General features: G+C 41.7%; 1 protein-coding gene across 6 annotated transcripts in view; it reads right to left on the bottom strand.

Annotated features, from left to right (window-relative positions):
* Positions 1-259: 259 nt before the first annotated feature.
* BTRC (beta-transducin repeat containing E3 ubiquitin protein ligase) overlaps positions 260-27,300 on the bottom strand; it is a 122,273-nt gene continuing 95,232 nt past the window's right edge. For all 6 annotated transcript variants that reach the window (XM_071748456.1, XM_071748458.1, XM_071748459.1 and 3 more), the window contains 10 exons: positions 25,531-25,717; positions 21,051-21,147; positions 19,400-19,537; positions 18,810-18,928; positions 16,231-16,480; positions 15,450-15,568; positions 11,308-11,418; positions 10,636-10,714; positions 7,103-7,296; positions 260-6,065 (listed from right to left, as the gene is read on the bottom strand). In XM_071748456.1, coding sequence (XP_071604557.1) covers positions 7,135-7,296; positions 10,636-10,714; positions 11,308-11,418; positions 15,450-15,568; positions 16,231-16,480; positions 18,810-18,928; positions 19,400-19,537; positions 21,051-21,147; positions 25,531-25,717 — 1,262 coding nt within the window. In that variant the 3' untranslated portion in view covers positions 260-6,065; positions 7,103-7,134. The remainder of the gene's footprint in view (positions 6,066-7,102; positions 7,297-10,635; positions 10,715-11,307; positions 11,419-15,449; positions 15,569-16,230; positions 16,481-18,809; positions 18,929-19,399; positions 19,538-21,050; positions 21,148-25,530; positions 25,718-27,300) is intronic.

Here is a 27,300-nt window from a genome sequence, read left to right as displayed (position 1 = left end):
TACGGTGCATTCATCAATGAGAGGCAGCTCTGAGGTGGGACTGGCCACAGCAGACCCTGGGTATCCTGTGATGTTGCATCTACCCAGGCCTCAGGGAAAAGCTCTCTACCTGAGGGCTGCAGCACTTCCAGGTGTACACACTGCAAATGTTGTGTACAGTGTACATGAAGCACAAGTGTGATTCACATACATGAGGCCTGAGGATGTCACAGGTTTGATATTTTAACAGTCTTTCACCCCAAAAGGAAAACAAGAGAGATTCACCGCTTAATCTTTGTATTTGTATTTAAGTTATTTTCTGAACAGTTAAAAAAAAAAACAAAAACAAACCAAAAACAAACAAACCACACTGTTACCATGATCCTAGCTCAAGTGAACATTAGTACATTAACTACACATCACCGTAACGTAATCACAAAATTCAAAGCACTCGTTACTTAAGAATCCAGATAACAAATATAGCAGAGTAACAAACAGAAAACTCTGGAGAAACCATGTTCCTTCTCACCTCTCCCACTTCCACACCCACCTCAGCCTAAGCAGGCAGGGGTGATGCAGCACGGGCTGGCCTGGCAGACATGCAGCTCTCCTAAACCTAGTGATGTAATGTGACTGGGAGAAATGGGATCTGCTACACTTTGCTGAGGTCAACACTATTATTCTGCCATGCTAAAACTGTGGCTAGGCTGAGCCCTGCAATGCCTCTCACGATAAAGACAAAATAGCTGAAAGCGAAGTTTTACCCTTAAAAGCAGCTCACATTGAATTGCCCCAAAATTCTCACTGCTAGATCCTTGTAAAAGTCACTGCAAATGACCCAGGACAGGCTGGTTGGTCTTCCTCCTTATGCTCAGACATAGACAAGTGCTTGAGTGCCAGCAGTGATTAAAACACCTGTAAAGGTGTTTTAATCACTGTAAAGACTGTAAAGGCAACAAGTGTTATTCATCACACAGGGATGAGATGAGCTGCTCTGTGATGAACACTGCTCTCTCGTGCTGATCTTCTGGTCACAGCTGCACTTGGCTCTTGTTTGAGCAGAAATCAGGATGTCTTTTAGGGTGACAGGCTACTAAAAAAGTTGGCCACAACATCTAAAGAGCTTGTTGTACATCCATGTATACCAGCACCCCTCTGATTTTGAGAACACCAAATTAACATCACTACAGACTGACCAATGTTGCCAACTCCCACAGGGTATCTGCTGGACAACTAATGTGGAAACTCAGTGGTCTTTGGGAATAAGCAAAAAGTCACAGGAAGAGTTTTTATGACAAGACAAAGGACAATTTATTCTGACAGTGTGCCAAGGCTCACCCTGGGAGAGATGCCTTGGGAATTTGCCAGTAGTTTGGCTACATTTCATTAAAAAAAATATATGGAGGGAGAAAGGAGAAGCCAAATGTTCAGCCCCAGAGGACAGCCATTGCCCTCACCCCACTGCTGGGGTTGTGGAGAAGGGACGAACCCAAGGGACCTGTTGCTTGAATTAAAAGTGGGGACAGAAAGACTGGGACCCCCTCGTGCCAATCAATCCAGTAGGGATTTACTGGCAAGAGGACAGAGGGATTTCATATGAAGACCTCCTTTGGGGATAACGGGGTCACCTGCTTTTCCCCCCTCCTTCTGGGAAGCTGCTGCTTATTGCTTCAGGGGGAAGAACAGTAGGGCAAGGCTCAGCATGTCAGATGCATCATGCATGCCACTTTGAGACCCTGGCACTCTTCTCTTGGCAAGTGTAGTTTAGACCATCCCTTCCTCCACATGCCCCCAGCACTACACATGCTAAGAGATCTATTATCAGCATTGTTCCCCCTTCTATAGAGATCCATATCCATCCCCACACCCCTTCCAACCTTTCAACCACCTGGGTTGTCTCCTCGTTTTCCTCCCACAAATATGAACTAGCCTGCAGTAGGAAGGCTGGGTGCTCCTTCTCATCTGCTTCTCCAGCTAGGAAGAGCTGCAAGTATTTGTTATATAAAAAACACAAACATTCCCCCTGCAAGAGAATTTAGGAATTACCAGCCACAAACAGCAGATACAAAATGATGTTAAAGAACACTAAAAATTTTTTGCTACAAGCCCAACCTGGAGATGTGCTCCACATCAGAGCTGGGATACCAAAAACTCTAGAACCAAGCCTGTAGCTCTGCTCAGACTGAGAAAGGGGCATGTGGCACAGGCAGGAAACATATACTTGGGAGTGGAGAAATGAACATGATACTCTCCAGCTTTTTCAGTATTCAAAAAAAAAATTAGGAAAAAAGAAAAAAAGGATCCTTTGGAGCAGGAGCAGGTGGCGGGCACATATAGCATGGTGGTCCAAGCCAGCTTCCAGTTTAGAAACAAGCGTAAAGCATTTCAGAATTCCCGATGATCACAGACTTCTCAATGTGAATCCTGACACAGGCTTGTCACATGAATCCTTCTGTTCCAACAGTGGACATGTCTGTCCCTGAATGTTAACAGGGAGCAGAAAGAGCTGCTCCAGAGGAAACAGCCATAAACATTTTCTCGATGCAAATTCCTTCATGTCATTTTCTATTTGCATATTTTAAAGCAAGCTGTATTCCTCTGAGGATGAGAAATATATGCAGCAGAACTGTGCCCTATTGCAAAGGAGTCACAAGCAGGAGATGGTGTGGCCATAACAGATTGTCCTGCTCTGAATGTCCCACACCTCCAGTACTTTCCATCCCATAGTCCGAGGGGGAAGCCTTGTGTGAGCTTCCTACTTGTGGGTGAAGTGCCGATCTCTACGCAGCAGAGGTATTTCATTTCATTTCATTTCATCTCATCTCATTTTGTCTCATTTCAAAGCGATGTGCAACACTTAAAGCCCACAGACACTTCCAGACCTTTTTTATCTCCTTTCAGCAGGCACGTGCTAGTTCTTTTCATAATAAACTCTGCAATTACTCCAACCTGGCTGAAGGATTATCCATCCAATTCATGCTGAAACCTCTCTCACATGCACTCGTGAACAGTCACACACACACATACACATATCCTAAGGGGGGAAATTTGAAAAAGCCACTTTCTTCTGACATTGGGAGATCTACTTACCAGATTGCTCCTCCCTGGGTGCACAATGAACACCATCAAATGTCAGGCTGTGGCAGTTTCAAGTTCAAGTTAGATCAGTTAACTTCAGTTTCCTTCTTAGCTATCAGAAAATTTGTACAACTTGGGGAGTGTGGTAGGAATCCTCACCCTTCTACTGTTCTGTATGAAGTACCCAGACACAGTCCCTTCTTGAGGGTAAGACACTGCTCTTACCATGTGCCAAAATGATATTTCAGCTGTTGCTCTCTAACTGTACCTTAAACAGCTCTACCCAGCAGAGTTGAAACTATGGTACCACTTGAAGACCTAACAGTGCTCAGAAGTTACAGAACAGCAGCATGGAGCAGCAGGACTATGACAGCGAAGGACAATCTGCAATGGTGTTTTCCAGTTCTCCCAAATTCTCTCAACTAGCAAAATAAAATGCATCCTTCCAGGTATTGCCCACAATGGTGCAATTAAAATATTAGGAAGTTCTGCAGCCTTCAGGGGTCACTGTTTTTTAAAATAACCTAAATGTAAAAGACAGAGGATGACCAAACTGAGGAAACTAACTACTAAATCTGCAGCCAAGGTCATATGAATTCCTGCTCATATGCAAAAAATGCTGCAGATCTGGTAATAACTGAACTTAAGAGGAACAGTGTTTAAATAACATTAAGACTTAGAACTTCAACTCAGCACATTATGGGATGTAAACTTTGATTGTCTGCTCCCTTGCCACTCTGGCTTTGGGACTGCAGTATGTCTAATAAGCAGATGCTTGAAATCCATAACAGCCTTCCTAGACTTAAAAGTAGTGCCAAAATTAGTTGTGGATGAACTTATCAATGTGACCCAGAACTTACATGACCCTGCAGAGATAAATCGCACTGTCAGTGTTACCTGAACAGTGTCAAGATGTTAACGTGTTTGATTCTTTTACAACAACAGTCCAAATAGAAAGTAGGAGTGTCACCACAAGTTCTGAGATGCATTTCAGAACTGATGTAGTTTCTAAACTCAGTGAAAATAAGGAGAGCTGAGTGCTCAACACTGCTGCACACATATTTCAGGAATTGCACTAGGTACTCCCCAAGCACCAGCTTTCCCTTTCTCTAGAACCCCACTGCCTTCCTGTTTGTCCTAGTTGTCACCACAATGATTTGAGCACTCTGGACTACTCTTCAGGGACTCTTGGCCCCACTCCTTGCACAACTTCATTGGTGGAAAAAACGCATCCCAAACAACTAGAAAAAATGCAACTGCTTCCCCAGCAAATTGAAGTTGATGAGAATAGCTTAAAAATTTTTCCCATCTGCCAAGTTCCAAGTTCAGAAGGTTTTAACAAAGCCTGTTTAAACCCCCTCCAGCCCAGAGATGAAGGGCTGTGATTTCCTACCGTGGGATTGGTGCAACTCCCCACTAAGGCAGGGCCCAAACTTGGAATGGTCAGGGACTGCTTTACAGTCTTTCCTGATCCAAATGCAGGCCTGCTGCAATTCCTTCTAGCTCTGTAAAAACAGCTGTTTTCCCCCATACTTCTCTGCCTATTCCAAAGATATGCAGAATTGTTTCTCATATCCCTCATCTTGAGGGCTATTTTTATCTTCTAAACAATAGCAATTTGGAAAAGTCTCAGCTAGAAAGCAAAGATCCAGCTCAGCTAACAGCAAAGGGACTAATCAGCCTATGTCCATAAATGGCAATGCAGCATGCATGTAGGTTAGAGAAGCACACCAAAGGTTTTCCCTCTGAAGGCTTTCTAGCAAGACCAGCCTCAGAAATGCTGCACAACTGGCCTGGAGCCACTGCTACCTGTACTCATGGCCATACTCATTTCACTCACCTGCCATCACTAGGGGATTGTGCCCCATTAGTGCTTATGTGAGCAAAATCTTATTGTCATGGCCTAAGTGTTTGTGCAGTGTCTTCACTCAAGTGTGGCTGGATCTTCAGAGGTCCACAAGGTTTTTAGCAGCTCCCTCTTCCAGCACTCAGCTACAGCCTCTCTGAGGAGAGAAGGAATGGAAAGAGAGAAGCAGTGTCCAGCTTTCCCCCTCACCCCAGCCCCATATTTCCTCCAATTTACAGAATTATTTGTAAGCCATCAGCAGGACATTATCTTCAGGGAGAGCTGCAAAAGGAAGATGGTGCAGATAATCCCATTTGGTACTGAAATAGTGTCCTGGGCCAACGTTTCACCTGGGGCAGGGGTGGACAGGATCTCAGCCCCAGTTCATCATGCTTGGGACTTTGGCAGAAGAGAGTTTAACTTTTCATTTACTAGCATTCCCCAGCCAAGCAGATGTTAAGAGAAACTACAATACACATTCAGCTTCCAAAGAGTTAGCAGAGCAGGCAGGAGAGGAAAGAGATGGATTTGGCTCAATATAGTCAAATTTCAAGGGTCCTCTCACCACAAAAAATAGGTCTACAGTCAGACCAGCCAAAAGCCACAGGGAAATTAGGGTGGGGGGCTGGTCTGGCTGTTGTATTTCTGTTGCTCTTCAGGGCTGAATGCTTTTTCAAAGACCTAGCAATGGATATTAATTTCAGTCTAAGAGAAGCAGCCTCCTTCTCACCCACCCACCCTCCCACCCACCCTGAGGTGACTCTCTCAGCAGGGTGCACTGTGGCTATAAGTCTTCTGCTTAACAGCAAAGCAACACATTCTGGCAACATCTTAAATATATTCATAGGACATCTGTGACTGGGTTTGGAGGGGAACCAAACAGGGGAAAGGGAAGAGGAGTGAACAGGAAGAAGAGGACAAGGGAGGAAAGGGATGGGAAGGCTTAAAAATGTTAACTGTTCATGAAAGATAAAAGTCATCTTCTGATATAGCAGCACTTTAGCAGTCAGCCACGCTGAGTAGACCCTGTCTGAGATCAACCGCATGCCAACTTTGTTCCAGAAACAATCTGAGAGCCTCTCTTCAGCAAGTATTGGTTACGTGGATAGTTCTTTTGTCCTGGCATTGGCAGATAATTTAAATACTGCAGCTTAAATGAGTCCTGGGAACAAAAAAACAGAAAAAAACAAACAAATCCCATTGGTACTATACCTTTTAATGATGTAAAAGAACACCTGATTGACCAGAGTGCTTGAGGAAGATGGGTGATCTGACAGCTTCAGAGCAGCACTGTGTATTTACCAATCAAATGAGATACAGGACGCACCCCATGACAGAGCATTTTCATGGGGAAGATGTCACTCTGGATACCCCCCACAGAATCCTGTCAGCTCTTCTACCATTTTTCACAAGCTACTAACAGTAATGGTGCACGTACCCACCTAAGTGGGCAATCAGGCTATCCCACTCTACTCATATACATCAAATCTACTCTACAACTGACCCAAATATATGAAACATTATGTTTTCCCCACACTGTGCTGGCCAAGACAAAAGGGTAAGGTGATGAGCAAACCAGTCAGGCTCTGGCATGAACAATTTGACATTCATGCTGTGCTAGAGAGAATGGGGGCTAGGCACTATCAGTAAATGACTTTGCACACTGATGCATCTCGATCTAATTTGCCTGGGCTTGTACCTCAGTGTCTCCTCCCCTAGTCAAACTGTTCTATTGAATCAGCTTGCTGCAGAGTGAGAAGAACAGTCATCACTTCAGAGGGAGGGAATACAGCTGACACTTCTTGGCAAAACCCTCCTGCCTGGTGACAACTGCCCAGGGTCAGGCCATCTGCATCCCCTTGTTAGGCAGCAGCTGCTCTACTCGCTCTGCAGAAATCCTCATCCTTCTGGACAGCAGTGGTAGCTGATTTCATTATTGATGATGATGGACACAGGGAGGAGGAGTTCTACATGGGAACTCACAGGAGCCACATGCCACAAATCCTAAAATGAAGTCCCTATTCTAAGGTATCAAAACCATTGCTGTCCTTTTATAGAACACTGTAATTACTGTCCAACCAAGATGAGTAATTCTGATAAACCCAGCTGGTTATTCAAGCAGCATGCTCACACTACTCAGTGTCACATGCTCACTCTGTCACCTTTGAGCCTCTTTTTAATTTTTTAAAATTTTTTTACCTGTGCGAGTGTGAGGTACAGTGTAGTGTTATTTATCTTGAGATGTAGGTGTACGTTCTGGACGGGGAACGAGTGGATTCTGCTTGAGCAGCTGGGTCATTCAGAAAATCCCAGATGAGGATGGTGTCATCATGTGAGCTGCTGACGATCTGGAACTCATCAAATTGAAGTCGAAAGACTCTTCCAGAATGCTCCTAAATGCAATTGAGAGACACAGCATGTTAATTCACAAACTTGCTGGCACCTGGGATGGAGCAGAGAAGATGAACTTGGGCTTGGTTTCTAGTGTTACATTCACTTCTCAGTAAACCCCACATGACACACTGTGCATTGCCATCACAGCATAAATTCAACCCTCTTTCAGTGAAAAGGGTTTGCCACATCTCAGCACTTGGCTCGCACGAAGTTTACGTTACAGCTATCCTGTTACTCCTTAAATCCCAATACTGGTCATGCATTGTGCAGAACAAATCAAGCTCCCTCCACAATTCAGTCTGGTGAGGCTGATGGGGGTACTGCATTCCTTGTTCCTCTTTCCCAAAATTACAGCATTCCCAGATGCAGGAGGTTACATGGGGGGAGACAAGAACTTTGCATTCAAGACTTGGCACCATTGCCACTACCGAGGAGGAATGAGCTTAACAAGGGAGGACACTAAGGACCCTGTTGTAAAGTCCAGTGACAGTTATAATTCCTCTTAAGCAGTTCTAAAATTATGAACTAGAAAGAGCACTCTTTATAAGCAGTTTGCATTCTGCTCTGTGGCTGAGTGGAAATGGCATGACGATTTGGCCAGAGTTCAGGCTGTAATTAACAGGCAGTAACGGGTAAGATCCTGGATATCACAGAGCAAATCCACTATGCTTTCTCTTTTGTGTTGCCTATTTTTTCTTGGTGCTTGCACTGCTGCAAGAGTGAGCAGTGGCCTCCTCAGTCAGAAAAGAAATGAAACCATGCAAGTAGAGTGAGCCCTATTTCTTCTATTAATAAACATTTCTCTTTAGTGCTCCTATGTTGTAAGGAACATAGGGTCAGGAAAAAAACATGCTTGAAAATACTTTAGTACTGAAAATACAAGTTTCTCAAACATTTAGACAAACAAGAATTGTTACCTAATATATGAGAAGGCAGAGGACTACAAAAATTCAGCTCAATTTGCAAAGCACAACAGCTGCTTTAAATTGAAACTCCGCATTTTAAAATTAAAATTAACTGAAAAGACGCAGACACAAGTCAGATTCTAGTTTTAAGAAAAAATTTAAAAAAGGTACAGTCACTGGAACCTTTCTCACCTTACAACCATAATTCAAATCTGTCTTGAAACCCATCTTACGGGTTTTTATCCTCTCCTCTACTCCAAGAGAGATGTTTTTCAAGAGTCTGTGTCATATCAGTGAAGTTTTTGTTAAAAAATATCACTACAGTAGCCAAATTCACTGAGGGACTGCTCATGGATATGTTGAGAGAGAGACATACTTCCAAAGCCTGTTTCTGAAACTCCCTTGTTTCTCCCAAGTCACTGTAGCCTAAGTGAGGTTGTCCTCAGTTCCACACAGTCCCTGCCCTTTGCTGCTGCAGTGGCAATAAGCAGACTGCACACCCTAAGCTGAGGCCACATGGACCTGTACCTCATAGGGAAAGCTGAGCTGTGTGCTTATTCTGCACCTGGAAAGCTTCTGTCAGATTCATGTGGCCTCTGTTCCAGCTAACAGAAGACAAAACTGAAAGGGACCTGGCATGCAGTGAGCATTTGTTATGTGTGCATTTTCCTCCCACTGTTTGAAAATTGAACATGAGCAGCAGGAGACTCACGATGTTCATTGTGCAGCCAGGTTTAATTTTGAAGGCCGAGGGAAGAGAAAAAAAACAAACCATGGGTAAGCAGGTATAAGGACACCCTGTTGTCATCGACATGGAAAGTCCTAAAAGCACCACAACAGCCTCCCCTGCCTCCCCTCTTCCGGCCCCCTCCATTGCTATCAAGTGGGGATTTATGAGTACCCAGGTGTTGAGATTCCTACAGTGTTTCCATCCCACTGCTTCTGATTTACAACATAATTAGCTGGGCACTTTGGCTGTCCACTGCTGGAAAATGCAGAGGAAATCACACCAGTTAAATTAAGTCTACAGGTTACAAAGTACACATTTGTCTCAGTCTGGAGCAGGAAGACTGCTAATACCAAGCTGAAGTCTTAGACTCTGAGGATATGTGCCTGTGAGCACAGAGTTGTTCCATAGCTTGCAATTGGGCAGCTGATGACAAAGGTTTTTTTCTGGATTTCAGCCATGAAACTATTTGCAGTTCTATTTGGCTAACAAGAGGGTTTTTCAACATAGTACCTGCAGGCATCCAAGACTCTCATGGACTCTTACTCTGCAGCTTATGGTCTAAATACATGATTGGAAAAGAGTTAGCATGGCTTAATGATCTACTGCCTGTCAGCTGAGTCACAGTAACCCTCACAGCCTGTGCCAAATGTGAAGGGAAATACTTCAGTGCAATCTATAGCAATGGTAGCAATTCAGGTGGTTGATGAGTGTGCAGAAGGTCAGCTAGAGAAGCTCAACTGGTGAGAAGCAAACAGGCTTTTAGAGAATCAGCCAGCCTTGGTATGACCTTGGTTTACAGCACAGACTACAGTCACCTTGTCACAGCAGGAAATGGCTTAACACATCCCAATTCCAAGACTACCCAAATATTTCTTATCTGAAAAATAAAAAAACTTAGTACTTCTTTTCCAATGAGAGTTTGGTACTAGATTGAAATCTTCCTTTATCCCCAGGGCAAGTGCTGTTGGAGCAGAACAGTGTAAGTTTTGGGTAAATATGAAGGAGGAATGCTTCTAGTAACCACCCCATGCCCCTGGCAGTATTGGTATTTTTCTCACTATCTCTCCATACTATTCTAAGACAAGTGCAGAGGTACTGCTAAGCATAACTGTGAATGCTGTTAACACTCACACAATAACACTTTAACCACACCATCATCAGACCTGCACTAATTATCAACAGACAGAATGAAAGAAGTAGTTTCTGTTTAGGGATGACGCAATTTCACTGTTTGTTTCAGTCCTTACCTTCTCTTTCCTTAAACACCCAAAAAGCCAATTAACAGCAATCCCAAAGGTGCTTTTGTTCTTGTTCCTCAAATTTCAAATGTACTTTTTCTTTAAGGAATTTCATGTCACTAACCTAGATAACATACTACAACATCATTAGGTAAACACAGGTTAAAGAAAGCCACTGGCACACAGAATCCAAGAAGGACAACTCTCAAAAATTGATTTAGGACTTAAATTCAAATCACAGTATGAAACTGCTATAAAGTGAATGAATCCTCCACAGCTTCTAAATCTTAATGCTTTATAGCATGCAACATTAAAGTTGGACACCCAAAGAAGCCAGAACCCTAGAAATTATTTCTAGCTCCTGCAGACTGGGGCTAAACTGACTTGAATTTTCATGGCTCATGATAGCCCTGATCAAACCCACTTTTCTGCTCCCAACACCACCCCTATACCAAAAGCTCTTACCACAAGTGTTCGTAGGCAGAGGGTCCCTGCTGGAGCACGGGGGTCTAAAGCAGCCACAAGATCCCATACTTTAATTTTCCTAGTAGTGAAAAAACAGACAAACATCACGGCTCTGTTAAAGAGAAAGTGCAAGTGCTCACAGAAAAAAATTAACTGATAGCACAGTTTAGCTAATACACCAGTTGAAGGAAAATTATAGCAATTCTTCTGTTCTCGTGACCTGGTTCTTGTATTTCCCCTTTGTAAAGCTTACAGAGCTTAATGGGAGAAAAATATATGGTGTCAATACAGTAAACCACCTAAAAAGCAGGTGAACTAAGAGAAAGATGTGGGAGTGCAGACACATTGTCTGTAATGGCAAATAGTCAAGAAGACATAACCACACATGGGAAAAATTGTTCTTGCCAGTGGTTCAGCTACAAGAGGTTTCAGGTTGAGTTAGTCAGATATTCTTACAAGCTAAAGTAGACCACACACATTGAATCAGGCTGATTTGTACCAAAAGATGAAAAGAAGATATACTTTGTAGCATGGTCCTGATCTACTGGCCATGAAAAGGTCCTTTTGGTATGACAGACCAGTTGCTTCCTATTTATAAAGTCACAAAGAAGTGGGATGTGAGACACTGAGACAGAGAGGAAGATGTAAGGATGACTGCACTGACAGCCTCACCCATCATACGCCCCGCTGACAATTCTCTTGTTATCAAAGCGTATGCATCTCACCAACTCTTCATGGCCTTCCAGTACTCGTAAACATGCCCCACACTCAATATCCCACAGCCTAGAAGAGAGCAGGAAGAAGAATTTAGAATTTTTTAGTATCTGATCATTGCCATCTGCTTGTAGTTAATATAAGCTTGGAAATAAAGATTATGATGAAACAACAAAGAATAAACAACCTACATCCATCACTCCTTTTCCCTGGTTAGGCAGATGCATCCTTTCATACATGACCCTGTTATGTTACAGTATCATATGGGAAAGGGAGTCAAAGATGAAAAAATGTAAAGACCAGTTTTGTTTAGTATCTACTGCTCTAGTTACACAGGACATCTCACAGTTATCTTCAGAATGGGCCTCACAATTTTATTTTACTGAAGTTGATTTTTCATGATCCTCCCTCATTTTAAGACATGAAGAGAGGGAGACTTAACAATCCTCTTTGCAGCTTGTTGGAATCACTAAGATCCCCTTCAAAGGACACATGCCCCTTTGTACCCCTACACGTGTTTCTGATCTGGACACTACCATCAGACAAATTAAGATATCAATACAATGGAGAAAGGTATAAGAATTAACAACTCCTTTTTGTTTGTCATTTCTCCCACTGAAGGTATGTTTACTCTGTAACCTAGGCACCTTATGCATAAGCTAAAATGGGCACTCCATGTTTATTACTTTGTATTGCATTTTAATCTTGACCACAAATAATTCCTATGGCTCTCTGCTAGCTGTTTCTAATAATCCAGTATTTTTAAAAGGTTCTGGCACCAGTACATAGTATCCCAATAAGAGACCCAGCAATATGTTATTTTCTCAGCTGTAAACATCCCAGAGCTTTGAGCTTTCTGAAGGATTTTTAGCATGGAGAATAAACTAAAGTGCAATAATTTTAATGCTTGCACACTAGCCTGAAAAATACTTAAGAAACACTCAAAACAGTTACGAAGTAAGTGTATTTTCTTTCCATACTTCTGACAGCCCTTCTGGCTTCCAGTTACCATGGATAAGAAAGATATTTGCCTACACGAACTGAAATTCTTTAACATGTACTGTCTAGAGGTGTTCTACGTCTGGCTGAGACATGCTCTGATCTTACAGAAATCTTTTTAATAGCTTTTAGTATCTGCCACGGCTCTCTGGCAGACAGCTGAAACAAAGAAAGTAAAAATGTTCTTAAATGCTTGTTCAATTAGTGTCCAGACTGACATGAACTTCACAGTGGTGAGAAATAAGTGTAGTTCATGGAATTTCTCTAGGTGTGACATCTTGAAGCAGCAGTGTAGTGAAGGGCTCTAGCCACAAAGAAAGGAGTCAGGAGACAAAGAGATAAATTGTCCACATATATTTTACTTCTGAGGTCCCCCACAGAATAATCCAGATCCCAGGTTGGTGGATAATGACCGCAGCTGCCCTGCCACCACAAACTGCTCTCACTTTGGACAACAGAGGAAGACAACATGGTAGAACTGGGAAAGAATTTGTCTATGTATGCATTTGAGGCCAAGGTGAATCTTCAGTCCATAAAGCTGATCTTTCAGGAATGATCTTTCAGGAGTCTGAAGATCACAGTAGCTTTCACATGTCTACTAGCACATCAGTCAAGGGCAGAGGAGGCAACTCCATGGCAAATGTCAGCCAAAGGCACTCTGGTGAGAAAGCATTAAGTCTCTCAAGGACCATAAACAGGATGGACAATGTCAGAAATGAACTGGTGCAGAGCAATCGTGTGCCAGGAACATTCGTGCCATGTGTTTCCATTCCTTGCCATCAATCCTGAGATTGCCAGCAGCTCTGGGAGCTGCATCACACTAACTCAGGCATGCATCCTCAGGTGCCATTTTGAGGTTTAACCTGAATCTGAATGGGATTAGAAGAGATGATCCTATCCTTGGCCATGTGGGAAATGGGCTTTTATGTACAAAGTGATAACTGCTATGCAAGAGCAGAATCTCCTAGAAGAATTGGTGCCAAGGATACCTTCCAGATTTGACAACCTTATCAAATTTCTTGTTTATATATTTAAAGGACCAAATAGTAAGAGGGCTGCTCTTAAGGCTTGAGAACTAACTGGAAAAAACAATTCACTCTGAAATGTATGCAGTCAGAACTACTGCCACTCTTCCTTCATATAGCTTTGGGGGAACTTCTGGAAGTAGAGGGAAGTCTTCAATTATCTCAGCCATTAATTCACATGAAGTCCTGGCAGAGCTTGAATATGTACATAAGGCAGGTGAGCCTGAATCCCCATCTCCGAGAGAGAACGCTGTTGTCTAAACAGTTCAGTATTAAATTCCCAATGTCTGCACAAAGTGGAAGTTGCATACACACATGCAAATCAACCACTTGTTTAAAAATTAACCCAAGATGATGTAATCTGATTCTATTTTCTTGCTCTAAATTATATTTTTTCCCCCCATACCACACTTTTCTGTAGAACTGAACAATGGAGAACTTAGGCCATAGCACTAAGATACGGAAGTGATTGGATTAAACTTTATGGGCCAGTTTCCACGAGATGGAAATTGGTACAATGATAGTGATGCCAATGTAGCTGTTTCCTCTTACACTGGTGAAATTTCTGGCTGAAACCAAAAACTAAATAATATTTAACACATTAAGTTTTCCTATAGAAGAAAAACACTTATTTCTCAGCTACTTCATGTCCTTATATTTACAGTTGCAAAACTAGAAATCAGAGTCATCTGGGGAAAAAATAGTTTCCCTATAAGTAAGGAACAACAAATTTCAAATTCTGTATCAGGAAGCAGCCTCTACTAAAGGCTAACAAACAACATCTGGCATTTTACAGTGGATTAAAATAAAACATACAAAGCACCAAGCTAGCCACAAAGATGACTTAGTAACTTGCCCTTTCTTAATCACTCTTCTACTGACTTGTACCCTCTGCTAATTGCTGGGAGAAAATAATGTGACCAGGTAAGTCCTCTGCCTTGCCCACACAGGTCCCAGACTTGACTTCCATTAATATTCACAGCCAACATTCCTCAAATTCTAGCACAATTTATCTGTCAGCTAGGGATTTTGTCCAATGTAAACACAAAAGTAACTTTATTCCTCTTTTATTCCTCTTATAACTATCTTGACATCTATTAGCATTGCAAGTCATATTCTAGATCCTTCCCTAACTGCTGTAATATTTAACTGTTTCTTACAATAATCCTAATTGTACAAGTTTTATAGTACAATTGCAGAAAGTTAATTTTTTCTTTTCCAAGTGCTGGAGTTATCATGTATAAGTGGTGCTACCCTGACACAATGCCTGTAATAACTTTTTCTCCTGGACTGCTCATGCTCTCAGACAGCCCTATACTAAAATCTGGCACAATGACCCCGAAATGTCAAGCAAAAGATTATCACTGACATGCAAAGCGAGGAGCTTCTGCTTACACTGCTCAGCTTTCAAGTTTTATAAGAAGGCAGGCAATTATTTAAAGCAGTGACAAAGATACAAGTACACTACTGTGCAAGCTTGCTCCATACACACCAAGATTAGTAGGACATCCCTCTGCGAGCAGCTGCAGGATGTAAGGAGAAATCCTGGCTCATGACACCAGAAGGAGTTAAATCTCAGACTGCAACCAGGGCAGCTGGAGAACTGCAAAAGGCAGTAAACTGAACTTCATGCTCTAAAACAGCTGTTCCAAACTTAACCAGGTGCCAAGTACCACAAGAAGAGTTTGGCGAGAGCCCAGGAGGATTTCTGCAGAGGATTAAGTGCCTCTTACTGCAAATCTGACCCCTTTAACTTGACACATAGCCCAATTAAAATATCACAAGAGGACATCACAGAAAGTGGTACTTGCTAGCTCTTTCATACCCCAGAATTGTCAGAGTAATGCAACTTGTTGATTGGTATGAGACTCTTGAAATACAGAGGATGAAAGACAACATGGTAAACCTTGCTTCTCATCTCTCTTTCCAGTAGTTCCCAATGTTCTATACCAAAAAAAGTTTTTTTCCAAGACAACAAGGCTACAGAGCACTTCCATGGCCTAACTTCTGCACATCCCAGGGCCTCAGAGACAATGAGCTTGCACAGAACTCTGCAACAGGGAGTGTGTTTCTCACCTGATAGTATTATCTGAAGAGCCGCTCACTACCAGCCTGTCTCTGTACTGCAGACACGCGATGCCTCGTTTGTGGCCATTTAAGGTGCGCACAAATTCACAGGTACTTGTGTTCCATACCTGTGACAGGAAGGGGGAGGGAACCACACAGAGACAAATTTATTGAGACTAACAAAAGCTGGTATCTGTGTGCTGCATAGGTGCATCCAGAACGCTTTTAACTGAAGATGTTATTGTTAAGAAAATTACCCCTCTGATGACTTGTGACTATAGTCTGCAGCTGTTAGCAGCTTTAGCCACTGTACATGGAAGATTTTTGCCACACTGTACAAGAATTAGCTTACATTATCAGGCTTTAGCAACCTCAGACCATGATTTAGTTTACACTCATCTTGATTTCCCTCAGTTTTCATGCTGAAGTAACACTTTAGTGAATCCTATCCACTCACCTTCACTTTTGCCCCCATGCTGCCCTCTGACAACTGTTTGAGTGACTGATGCTGAAATAGATTATGGAAACAGATAGATTATGGAAAAAAGCTCTTTTTCAACTGCATTGGTACCTGGATCTGATTTGCCATACAGCTCTGTAAGCAAGATGCACCAGCTCAACAGAGGAAGGACAAGTAGAAACAAGAAGCAGAAGAAAGAACACTGCTTTGAAAAGACAAACTGTATGATAATCACCAAGGACCATGTTCCCTGTCTGGACACTGATCTTGTTTATTAAATACCCCAGTGTTGCAAAAAAAAAAAAAAAAAAAGCTGCTGAAACACCTCACCTTTATAGTTCTGTCACCTGATGCTGATACAATGTACTTGTCATCAAAGTCCACCACGTTGACAGCAGCTCGGTGCCCCACTAGCACCCTCCTCAAGGTGATGTCTGTTGGTGAAGCCATGTCCCACACAGCAATGGAACGGTCTTTGGAACATGTCACCATCATGCCGTTGTTGAAGCGCAGGTGCAGCACTGCTTCGCAGTGATGAATCAGTGTATTCAGCATCTCGCCTGCATTCACGTCCCACACCCTGCAGTATCAAATTTCAAACCAAAGAAGGTTAAAAAACTGTAAGCTGGATTGTCCGCAGAGCAAGAGAGGGACAAGGAAAAATAATTTACTCTCTAGCAATATTGGAGAAGCTAACACTACAAGCTATATCTACATCTATTAAATAGTTCACTGAAAGGTGTATTCAATAAACCTGTTGATTATGCAAACATTGAGAGAGCCCAGCAGCAAAAACCCCTGCAATGAAGTTAACAACATAAAAATAACCCAGTCAGGAAAAAAGCGTTCTTTAATGAAGGGAATTCGGTGCTGAGGAAAGGTATGGGATGGATGGCCTTAAAGACTGATGTTTCCTGGTTGTGTCAGCCTACCACACACTCCATTTCCAGTCAATGAGTACTTAATCATGACCTGGGGAGAAGCAAGTTCAGTGACAGGTTTAATTTTTGATTAGTCCCATAGGACTATCAACTCAAAGGATAATTTATACAGAAGCAGAAGACAAGATATTGCTTTTCAAACAAATATAAGTAACTGCTGTAAGTTGCACCATGAATTGCATTTACCCTGCAGTGCATCTGGTGCACAGCTACATTCCAGGGATGTGTTGAATACCCAAATTAAGACAGAGCATTTATGTCAATTTAATGCTATTGGAACCAACTGTTTCAGCTCAAAGATAATTTAAGATGAAAGTTAGACAGAAGAAAGCTTCATACAGAACATCTAGGACTTAAAATAAAGACTTTAAGCCTTAAAAATGTTTCTTTTAGACTATTTTGTTGGCAACCTTCTTTTACCCTCCATAAAGAGATTTCTTTTGGCACACTCACACTATGTGAGAGCAGAAAATGGCTGCATCATCAAGCACATCAGCCATTGCAGAAGTTAAAATTTTCCTCTGCCAATAAGGTGAGCAGTAAGAAAAGGCAAGATGTGAGAAAGACTTCTAATGTCTTATTTTCTAACTTGTGGAGGCTGAAGTGTATCAACTTATGGACTATAAATGAGAAAGAAAACCACATTCCAATTACAAAATGCAAAGGAGAAAAGCTCCCAGACTAAAGACCTGAGCCATTAACATACAAGCAGTTTGCAGAAGAGGACTGGCAAACTGAATGGGAGCTGGAGAGCTACTGACTTCTTCGGACAAGTGCATCACTGAGATCTCAGAAGCATTAAGACCCCATCTGTACTGTCTATTGGATGAAGCCCCACTTCCTGAGGAGACCAAGAGAAAAAAGTGCTGCATCCTACCTGCCTCTGGGGTTTGCAAAAACATTTATAGATACAGTGGGAAACAAAGTATGTCTGGGCAAGTAGCCAGTCTGTGATTTGGCCTGCATGGCCTGTTGTGGAAGATGATAGTTCTTGTCACAGAAATCAGTCTCCTCTTTTGTGATCTGTTTAGAATTTCCCACAGTGTCTTCAGGCAGGCAGTGTTGCCAGAATTCTGGATTACTACTAATGATAGAACCCCAAAATGTAGCAGCACCACAAGACAGCATGCAATGCGTGTCAGAAACTAAATTTAATGGTTATTAGCTTAACAGTGGTAGTTTACATGCAGGCATGGTGATAACCATTAGGAGCTTGCAGCCATATGAACACAAGCTAATAGATCCAGCAAAGGCCACTGACACTGCTTTTCATGGTCTGTAATTTCACTGCATGGGCACTGTATGTACTCTGACAAGAAGAGAATTGATAAGAACATGAACAAGACAGATTTGCTCCTTCGCATCCAAGTTCAGATTGCAAGTCACTAACTCGCATATGCCTACAGGTCTTACACTCTCTGGGATCCTCTAATATGTTTAGTGGACTTCATGTCTGCACAATATGCACAAATGCTGACTTGAGATGTCCAACTTTTTGCTGGAGACTGGAAGGAAGTCAAGGTGAGAAAGACTGACTGAAATGACATGTCATGCTGAAATTTAATTAAAAGTCACAGAAGAACTTTTGTTAAAATTAAGTGAAAATGGATGACTAAAGCTTCACAATTGCTTCAAAAACTTTTATCAGCTTTAAAAAAAGGTTATTCTCAGGGAGAATTTAAAACATTCTCAAGGAGTGTCAAAATATGCAAAACCTTGGTGAAATGCCAGATGGCCTTCCTAAGTTATATTGATATTGACTGGCCTTTGCTTAGGGTCTCATTTCTCCTTGACAGTCATTTGCATGGACATCTGATAAACAAGGACAGTGCACTCCTGAACAAATATGCTGAACTACTTCACACAGAACTAATTGAATGGCACACATTTAAGAAAAAGACCATTTTGACAGCTAGCAAGACAAAAATCTTAGAGACAAACAGAAAGCTCCGAATCTTAAGTACACACCTGACTGTTGAGTCTGAAGATCCAGTAATGATCACCCTTTCATCGTACTGGAGGCACAGGACAGAACCTGTGTGTCCGGTGAGAATTCGCTTGCATTCTAATGTATTCTTATCCCAGATCTAAGATAGCAAACATTCAAAACGAGACAGTTCAGTAAGGTTTTCATCATTCAGCATCTACTGGCTTGACTAGTTTTGTTCTTTACTACAACACATCATTGACAGGGCACTTAGAATACCATTAGTAGCACCTGTAGAGTCTTCCAGAAGGTCTGGTACAATACATTAATATCTGATACTATTGACTATTAGATCATTGTTTTTACTCTTCTTATCAGGGTACAGGGCACTTTATTTACACAGCCAGTAATAAATGATTGACAAAAACTCTACTAGTGGTATCTGTCTGTACAAGAATGCTGTCTCTCTTGCTACATAAAAGAGGCTTATGTGCTGCACAGGTGTGCAGTGGGGGAAGAGGGCTAGGATACTAACAAGAGATTAAGTAGGTGTCACTGGAATTAGGACACTATTTACAAAACAGACATTGAGTGCCATTAGCATGCTGTTTTTGAGCATTCTCATTCTCACCTTAATAGTATTGTCTCGTAGGCCACTTACTATCTTCTGATCATCATACTGTAAACAATAAACCCCTTTGCTTGTCTCACTTCGACAGTGGATCCTCTGTAAACTGTGCCTTCCGCAACGCCAGTTTGATTCTATTGTCTTGAGGAGAGACAGGAGACAAAAGAGAAGTAAAAACAAAGCACAGAACTATCTCCTCTATTTTTGCTTGAGAACACAGCAAATACTTTTCTTCATGCTTTTCCTGCAAACAGGCCCATACAATGACATAACTGTCCCTAGGAACATGGTTTAGCACAGGACTCAGCAGAGTTAGGTTAATTGTTGGACTTGATCTTCATTGTCTTTTCCAACCAGAATGATTCTGTGGAATGGTGAGGTAGAAGCAACTTTAAAGCTTTTTTCTATCTCTGACCTTTAATATCTCCACTACCACCACTGTGACCCAATGACTAAACAAATGAAGAGAAAATCCCAGTTGGGCTCTAGCTAAGTGTTTGTACAGACATCACAATGGTAGCTGAGCACCCCCTTTGCCATTGGGAAACTACCAGAACACAGTATTTTGCTCACACTAGGAACAACACAACCATGCTCAGCTGCTTCCTGTTTCCCTGGGTCTTAGGATTGCAGTTGTTAGCAATGCACTTTCTCGCTGTCTCAGTTGCAGGTATCTCCCTGTAACATCTCAGTTGTCACCTGCACTGGGTGAAGCAAAGGTACTGTGGATATGAGAAGATGGTACATAGCTGCTGTGATATCTGACATGCAAGGTGTTGAGACTCCATCTAAAAACTGCTCACTGAACAATCCAACTTATCCTCTGTCTAAAGAAGCAGCAAAGCCTGGGACTTTATATAACCATCCTGGACCTACAAACCTTGGACAGCCAAGACACTTCAGATTTAATGAAATGTTTCATTATACAATTACAGCACAGGATGGTTTGGGTTGGAAGGGACCTTGAAGATCATCCAGTTCCAGATCCCCTGCAGGGGCAGGGATACCTCCCACTAGACCAGGTTGCTCAAGCCCCATCCAACCTGGCCTTGAACAGGGGTGAGGCACTCACAATGTGGGTTACCTGTTCCAATGTCTCACCACCCTCACACTAAATAATTTCTTCCTAATGTCTAACCTAAATCTATCCTCTTCCAGTTTAAAACCATTACTCTTTGTCCTATCACTGCATGCTCTTGTATAAAGTCCCTCCCCAGCCTTCCTGTAGATGCCCTTCACGTACTGGGAGGCCGCTATAAGGTCTCAGTCTTTTCCAGTCTGAACAGACCCAACTTTCCCAGCCTGTCCTCATAGGAGAGGTGCTTTAGCCCTCGGATCATCTTCATGGCCTTCCTCTGGACTTGCTCCCCAGAACACCATGTCCCTCCTGTGTTGGGTATTCCAGAACTGGAAAGAGTACTTCAGGTGGGGTCTCATGAGAGTGCAGTACAGGGGGAGAATCACCTCCCTTGACCTGCTGGTCAGGCTTCTTTTGATGTAGCCCAGGATATGGTTGGCTTTATGGGCTGCAAGTACACATTGCTGGCTCACGTTGAGCTTAGAACAAAATATCAGTATTTCAGCATCACAAACAAATAATGGAGATTTTTTTTTTTTCAAGACCAAACACTACATCAGAAAAAATGTTTCTTACCTCTATGTCCTGTATAATTTTGGGGTAAAGTGCTCTGTAGAAGGAGTTGGGTGGTGCAGTCCCATCAGGAGGTTTATTTTTAAATAGATACTGTCCCCTAGAAGACAAAGAACATTCCTATTGAACACAAATCATGTTTCAGCATTTTGGAGGAAGTTCTGGTATCTTTCAAATGGGTAACCACTGTTGAAAAGCAGAGACAGATTGACATTCAAACTTAATTTACTCAGTAAAATGGGGTGGTTCTTTGTTTGCACTGCAACATATCAGTGTTTCATTTTGACACTGAAATACTCAGGAAAAATCTGTGCCTAGTGACTCAGGGAAAGGAAATACATTATCTACTATGGACATGAGCCCACCAAACTCAGTAGGAGGTGAGAATGGCTCATCCTCACAATACACATACCCATGGTAGAGGTCACCTTTAAAATAAAGTGTAAAAAGAAAATGAAAGAAACCAAGGAACCCTCAAACTCATAAAGCATTCAAAACTAGCTTTTATCTGCACTAGCAGGAACATTATCAGTTTTGGTACATTTTACTCCTACTACTGTATTTTGGTGAGCAACGAGTGATTAGTGGTGTCTCTAATTTTGACACTGATTTGGAATACTCATATCCCAAGCTAGATTTTTGCTACAAAAAAAAAAAATAAAATCTGTAAACAGCAATCACTACCTGCTGTGTAAAAAACTTTAATTCCTCATCCTGAAGTTAAGAAGCCACCAAACACGGTGTGGAAGCTAGTAAACCCCACCATGGGCGTACTAACTGCTGTTCTGTCTGGCAACATGCCTCACAAAATGGAAAGAGCCACAAATGCCTCCGAGTGTAATCCTGGCATCAGAGGCACAGAGTTTACACTGGGCCAGATCTACATTGTTCCCTTCCTTGCTCCATTATTGCATAATTAATTGTTCAACACTTCCTTGTGCATTTCTTTCTTGTCCTTCCCATACAGAACATCTCAAGACTCATTTGAGAGACTGTACATTAACTGCCCTGATGTACCAGAACTACAGAAATCACATCAGTGAACCAAATACAAGGCGGTAGTGAGAATAGGACTGAACAATCAAAACAGCAAATGCTCAATAAACAGACTTCTGATAATTCTTTAAATAAGGTACTTAAAGTATGTCTTGAATGAAAGGTACTTTTCACTTTGGACAGAAAAATCATCTGAGTCTTCAAACATAGTGACTAGCAGCCACTCATATGGAGACAAATGGATGAGAAGAAGGGACACATGGATACAGGCAAACCACTAACTGGATGGTTGCCTATTTACTGTGATATTTACTGTGATCCACTCTAGAGAAGCATATAAAAAAATTAAAATTATTGGCATGGGGAGAAGAAAAATGGTTTGGAGGCATCCTGGAAGACTCAGGGTAGGTTTACAACAGTTTGTACACAAGCCGGTGTGCCCGAAAACCAGTCTGTTGTTTTCAACTTTACTAGCTGACATAACACAGTCTTGTTGCTACCTACAAGCCCTGCATTGCTGCATGTAGAGTCAGTTGTTTACAGTTCATCTAAAAGATTGCTTGGAATTTCCACAGCATCCCAGTGGCCATTAGACTGTAAGTCTGGGATAAAATGAACTATTGTTTGCAGGTTTTGAAGACTGGCCAATTCAATCAAATAGTCAGATGGACATGATCATGCCCAGATTTTTGGCTTCTGTTTTGTATCTCCCTACATCTATGTAACCCTTACTACTCCCTGACAAGCTGTCAGCAAAACCTACTGTGCTGCAGAACTGGGGCTTTCTGTTGTAAACCATGTTCTGCAGATACTGAAATCAGGCAGCCCATGTGCAAAGTGAGGAGCTGTAAGCAAACAACACCAGTCAGGCACCTACCATTCTGAATCATCCAGTTAGTCACCCTCTTGTGCCATGCAGAGTTAGCACTGATTACAAGCTATAAGACTCTGTATGGCAGAGATGAAATTACACTGGATATATTTTGTCTCTTTCTCTTAACCACCCCACCATACCTGCAGTTCTCTCTTCTAGAGCTAATCAGATGGCAATCTGAAAGACAGGGCAGAACTTCCTGCTGTTGTGTCAAAGCAACCTCCAGGACACAGTGTAAGCTTGAAGAAGTGCGGGTGTGACTGTCCCTTGAGAGGAGATGCAGAGTTTTCCAACTGCTTTTTCTTTTTGGAAATGTCATGTGTCTATGACTAGTAATCAGTGCTTAATGTTGTTTCTAAAATCTGGAGGGAGCAACTTGAGAACTATCACCTATGACCTCTGAGAAGATGTGGAGAATAAAGTCCCACATAACAGAAAACAGACAAATATAGCTCTTGCATTCTAAAAAAAAGAGAAGGTCCACCAAGGAAATGGTGAACCATTCAACTCAACTTTGATGACTTATCAGTTCTAGCACACATATTCAATCAGATGAATGCCCAGAACATGACAAGGTTACAAGTAACAGGCAACATTAATCAATCCAGAACACACTATGTCAAACTGATCTCATTTCTTCTTACAGGCTATTCTCATGACATAGCAATAGAAGTATGATCTTGGTAGGGCCCATGGGTGGACACACAAATAGCTGGAAAGCACAGATTACCAATGGTGCACTGTAAAACAGGATGACAACTGAGATCTTGCATGGCATCTGTCCCAGATGTGTCATTACTGAGCATTTCTATTAATGACACGTAATGGAACAGGGGTTCATTTCTTCCCTGGCCAGTGATACCAAAGCTGGGAGAAGCTACAAGCACTTTGGAGGACAAGATCATACTCATAATGCTTGTGACAAAATGGATAAACACCAAACAATAAATAGAATCTAATTCAACAAGGACAAGTGCTAAATTTATCACTGAATAGCAACATAAGCAGGGAAGACGAGGAATAATGGCCAGTAGAACTTCCACAGAAAGGGTTAACTAATTTAATGATAGTATTACACCACTGTAAAGAAAAGCACACGTTCAACTGTAAAGCAAAAAATGAAGTGTCCTCCATACAGCATGCAAACCAATGCCTCCCACCACACCAAACTCTGGCAATGCCTCAGCAGAAGCTAGAGAGCCAGTTGATTACCCCATCACCCAACAATGAAGTAATTGTGGAGAGTCTAAACAGAGAAAACCAAGAATGACAAGGACAAGTGGATTACAGTTGATTAGTGAATCCAAAACACACGTGATCAAACATGGGAAAGATTACTGCAAAAGGAGAATGAGAAACTGCCCTGTGTAGGCTAAATATAACTTGCCAAACTCTAGCTGAGAGGACAGTCTAGGTTTTATGAAAATCTTTCTTAAACTGCTATTAATAAAAGAGTGGAATTCTTTGCCCAGGCAAAGTCTGGGAAATCTCCATCAGTGAAGGTTTTTAAGAACAAGTTAGACAAATGTTAAGAGAAACCTGACTCTGCCTTTGGGAAACAGAAGTGACTAAATAACCTCTCAAAGTCCTCTTCACGCTTCCTGTGACCTCAACAATACAGAGCAAAAATAGAAGTTCCATAGAGAAAAAGGCACTAGAAGGAGTGCAAAAGTTACCACTACCATGTTTGTGTTTATTTTATACTCTTTACAACCATTACACTATTGGAAGCAGATCAAAATAGTATTTATTTTTAAAGGATGCTTCATAATCTTGATTTACTTGCCTTTACTTCCTGAGGCAAACAGTATAACAAAATTAACCATAAAAGAGGAGTCTTTGTTCGCAACTTTTTATCTTTTTCTTTTTAATAGCAACCAAAATGCCTGAGCTGTCACTTTTATCTTGTTTATGAAATATTCATACCCAGCTTCCTTTCTGCCAACATCCTAGGGACACCCTTGGAAAAGAAAATTATGTATTAAAGGATGTACCCCTGAGAGGGAAAGTTCTAATGAAATGTTAACAGAGCAGCTTCAAACTTGAGTGAGACCCACACTGTATTAAGGCTATTCCAGATTATTATTAACTAATCTATCTGCATTTCTTAAGTCCCCTATTCTCTGTGGTACCTACCCTCAGCTTCCAGTTTGAAAATTAAACAGATATCTAATAGTGAAAATCTGCTGAGGAAAACAAACAGACCTATCAGGAAACAACTAATTCATAGCAAATGCTGCCCCACTGCCATCCCTAAAAAAGCTCTTCTGCTATGAACTGCTGACTAGTTCAGTGTTCCCCTGGGGTATACACAGCTTCTTAATTTGAACCGAATGACAGCTGGGTGTAAAAATCTCAGTCTGCATATCTTGCTTGTCACAGTGGGATAAGAGCATAATCAGATGAGGAAGACGAAGAAAAGCCCCCACATTATCTGCATAGCCAAATGATACCTTAGTTCCCTAACCTCTGAATTTTTGTTTAAGCAACTGTCAGTTTTGGAACCAACATGATCTTTCAGGATGCTGAATTATCCTCTTCAAATATAGTTTGAAACGCACAGCACCTACTGTCCTGAATGGAGAGAAAGAGGTAAAGATGAAATTTCCTCACCATCCTCTCCTCTCTGACAAACCCCTCCATAAGGAGTCTGTTCTGACCATTCTCTCAATGAGCTTCTTCCACAGCATGCCATCCGATGTGACTCGGTACCACTCCTTGCACACCAGCTCAGCAGCACACAATGATTTGGCATCCAGGTATGACAGAATGTTCTCAGCAATGTGATCCAATCCCCGAGCTGGTACAGAAAGAAAAATAAATAATTATTTGCTGGGGAGATACAGAATTTTAAAAAAACTCCCCTTGCTAGTATAGACACCCTGTCCTTCCATCTCCTCTTCTGTGTGCAGCACTGGACCAAATCCACAGAAGAGTATTTGCAGCTAAGTTCAGGAGTGAACAGTGTTCTCCAACTTCCTTTGGATATAACACAACAAGTCATTAAAAATAATAAAGAATCCAAGAAGTCATTCCAATCTATTTCGATGGGTTTTAGCACTAGGGGGATATTCTATGGATGGCATTTCCAACTCAGCGACGCAGCCCCCAAAATCTCTCTATATTAGGAACATTTCTCATCTCACTGCTACAGCTGTTCTCATGTTCCAATGGCTCAAAAGCTGTTTTTGCTAAAGCAGTAGCTTTTAAATGTAATGAAGAAAAAAATATATATTCCCAATGTGTGCCCTGAAGGGTAGTGGTACCTTTAGACATGGGGGAGGGAAAGATATCCAGAGGCACATGGAAGTCGAGAGGAAAGGAGAGACTAGGTAAAAAGAAAGTGAAGTAGGTTTGCTAGTTTCATTTATTTCAGTGGGTGAAGGAAAAACACACACAAAACCAGTATACTTTGCAAATATTTTCTAGTCTGAATACCAGGATGAGATTTGTTTCAACATGGCTGGAGTGAAATGTAAAGCAATATTTACATTTCCTGGTTAGCATTGGTTAGCACTGAGCAGCCCGATGTAACGTCTGTGTAGCCTGGGGACCCTGTGGGGCCAGGGAAGGTTATGCTACGTTTCTTAACTGGATGCATGTATTCAGTAAAAATGTGCTCTTATGCACTCAAATTTAATCAACAGCAAGACTTGAGGAAAATAAAATGCTTCTCAAATGAGATGTTGCATAAATGCAGCTTCTCTGTCAGGCTGTTTAATTCACAAGTGAGACACACCATCAAGAGATTATCTCACTTGACAGGTCAAATTTCAGAGGCTTTGTGAAAGTTGCAGTTTAGACCTCATCGTCCCTCAGGCATAATGTTCAGACCAACCAAAAATGAAGCATGGCAGATTGGTATTACATGCATCTTCCCTCTGGTTCACATCTGGGACACAGTTAAATACATCTTTTCTTGCTTTTGAAAAAACAGCCTCGAAGACCAGGCCCTGATTCTGACAGGGAAAAAAAGCAGTAAGTGCACTTTTACAGTCACATGTCTGTGCTTCTGCAAAACCAAACTGGGTGCAATCAGCTGATTTTTATTAGAGTTCATGAGACACAAAAGACACAAAACCGTTGGTTTTGTTAAAAGATCTCAAGATTATCTCCCAGTGCATAAAAATGAGAAAGTTCAGCATTTCTCCTCTTGCTCCTTTCAATCATCCTAAATTTATATTATACTTAGGGTAAGACACGCTGGCCAGCATTTTATGCTTCTATTCATATGCAGAAAAAGCACATGAATCGATACCATGCACAACCAGACTGAAGAAAGAGGCCTGACATTTCTTATCTTTATAGATGCAAAATTAGATGTCAACCTGCAAAAATAAAAGCATCAGCAGCGTTTATTATGTATTTAATCTGAAAAGATAT

This window comes from Heliangelus exortis, chromosome 7, assembly GCF_036169615.1.
Source record: "Heliangelus exortis chromosome 7, bHelExo1.hap1, whole genome shotgun sequence".
In the NCBI taxonomy this organism is placed as follows: Eukaryota; Metazoa; Chordata; class Aves; order Apodiformes; family Trochilidae; genus Heliangelus; species Heliangelus exortis.
Note: the sequence above shows the minus strand (reverse complement) of the source record. Positions and strands in the feature narration are given on the sequence as shown.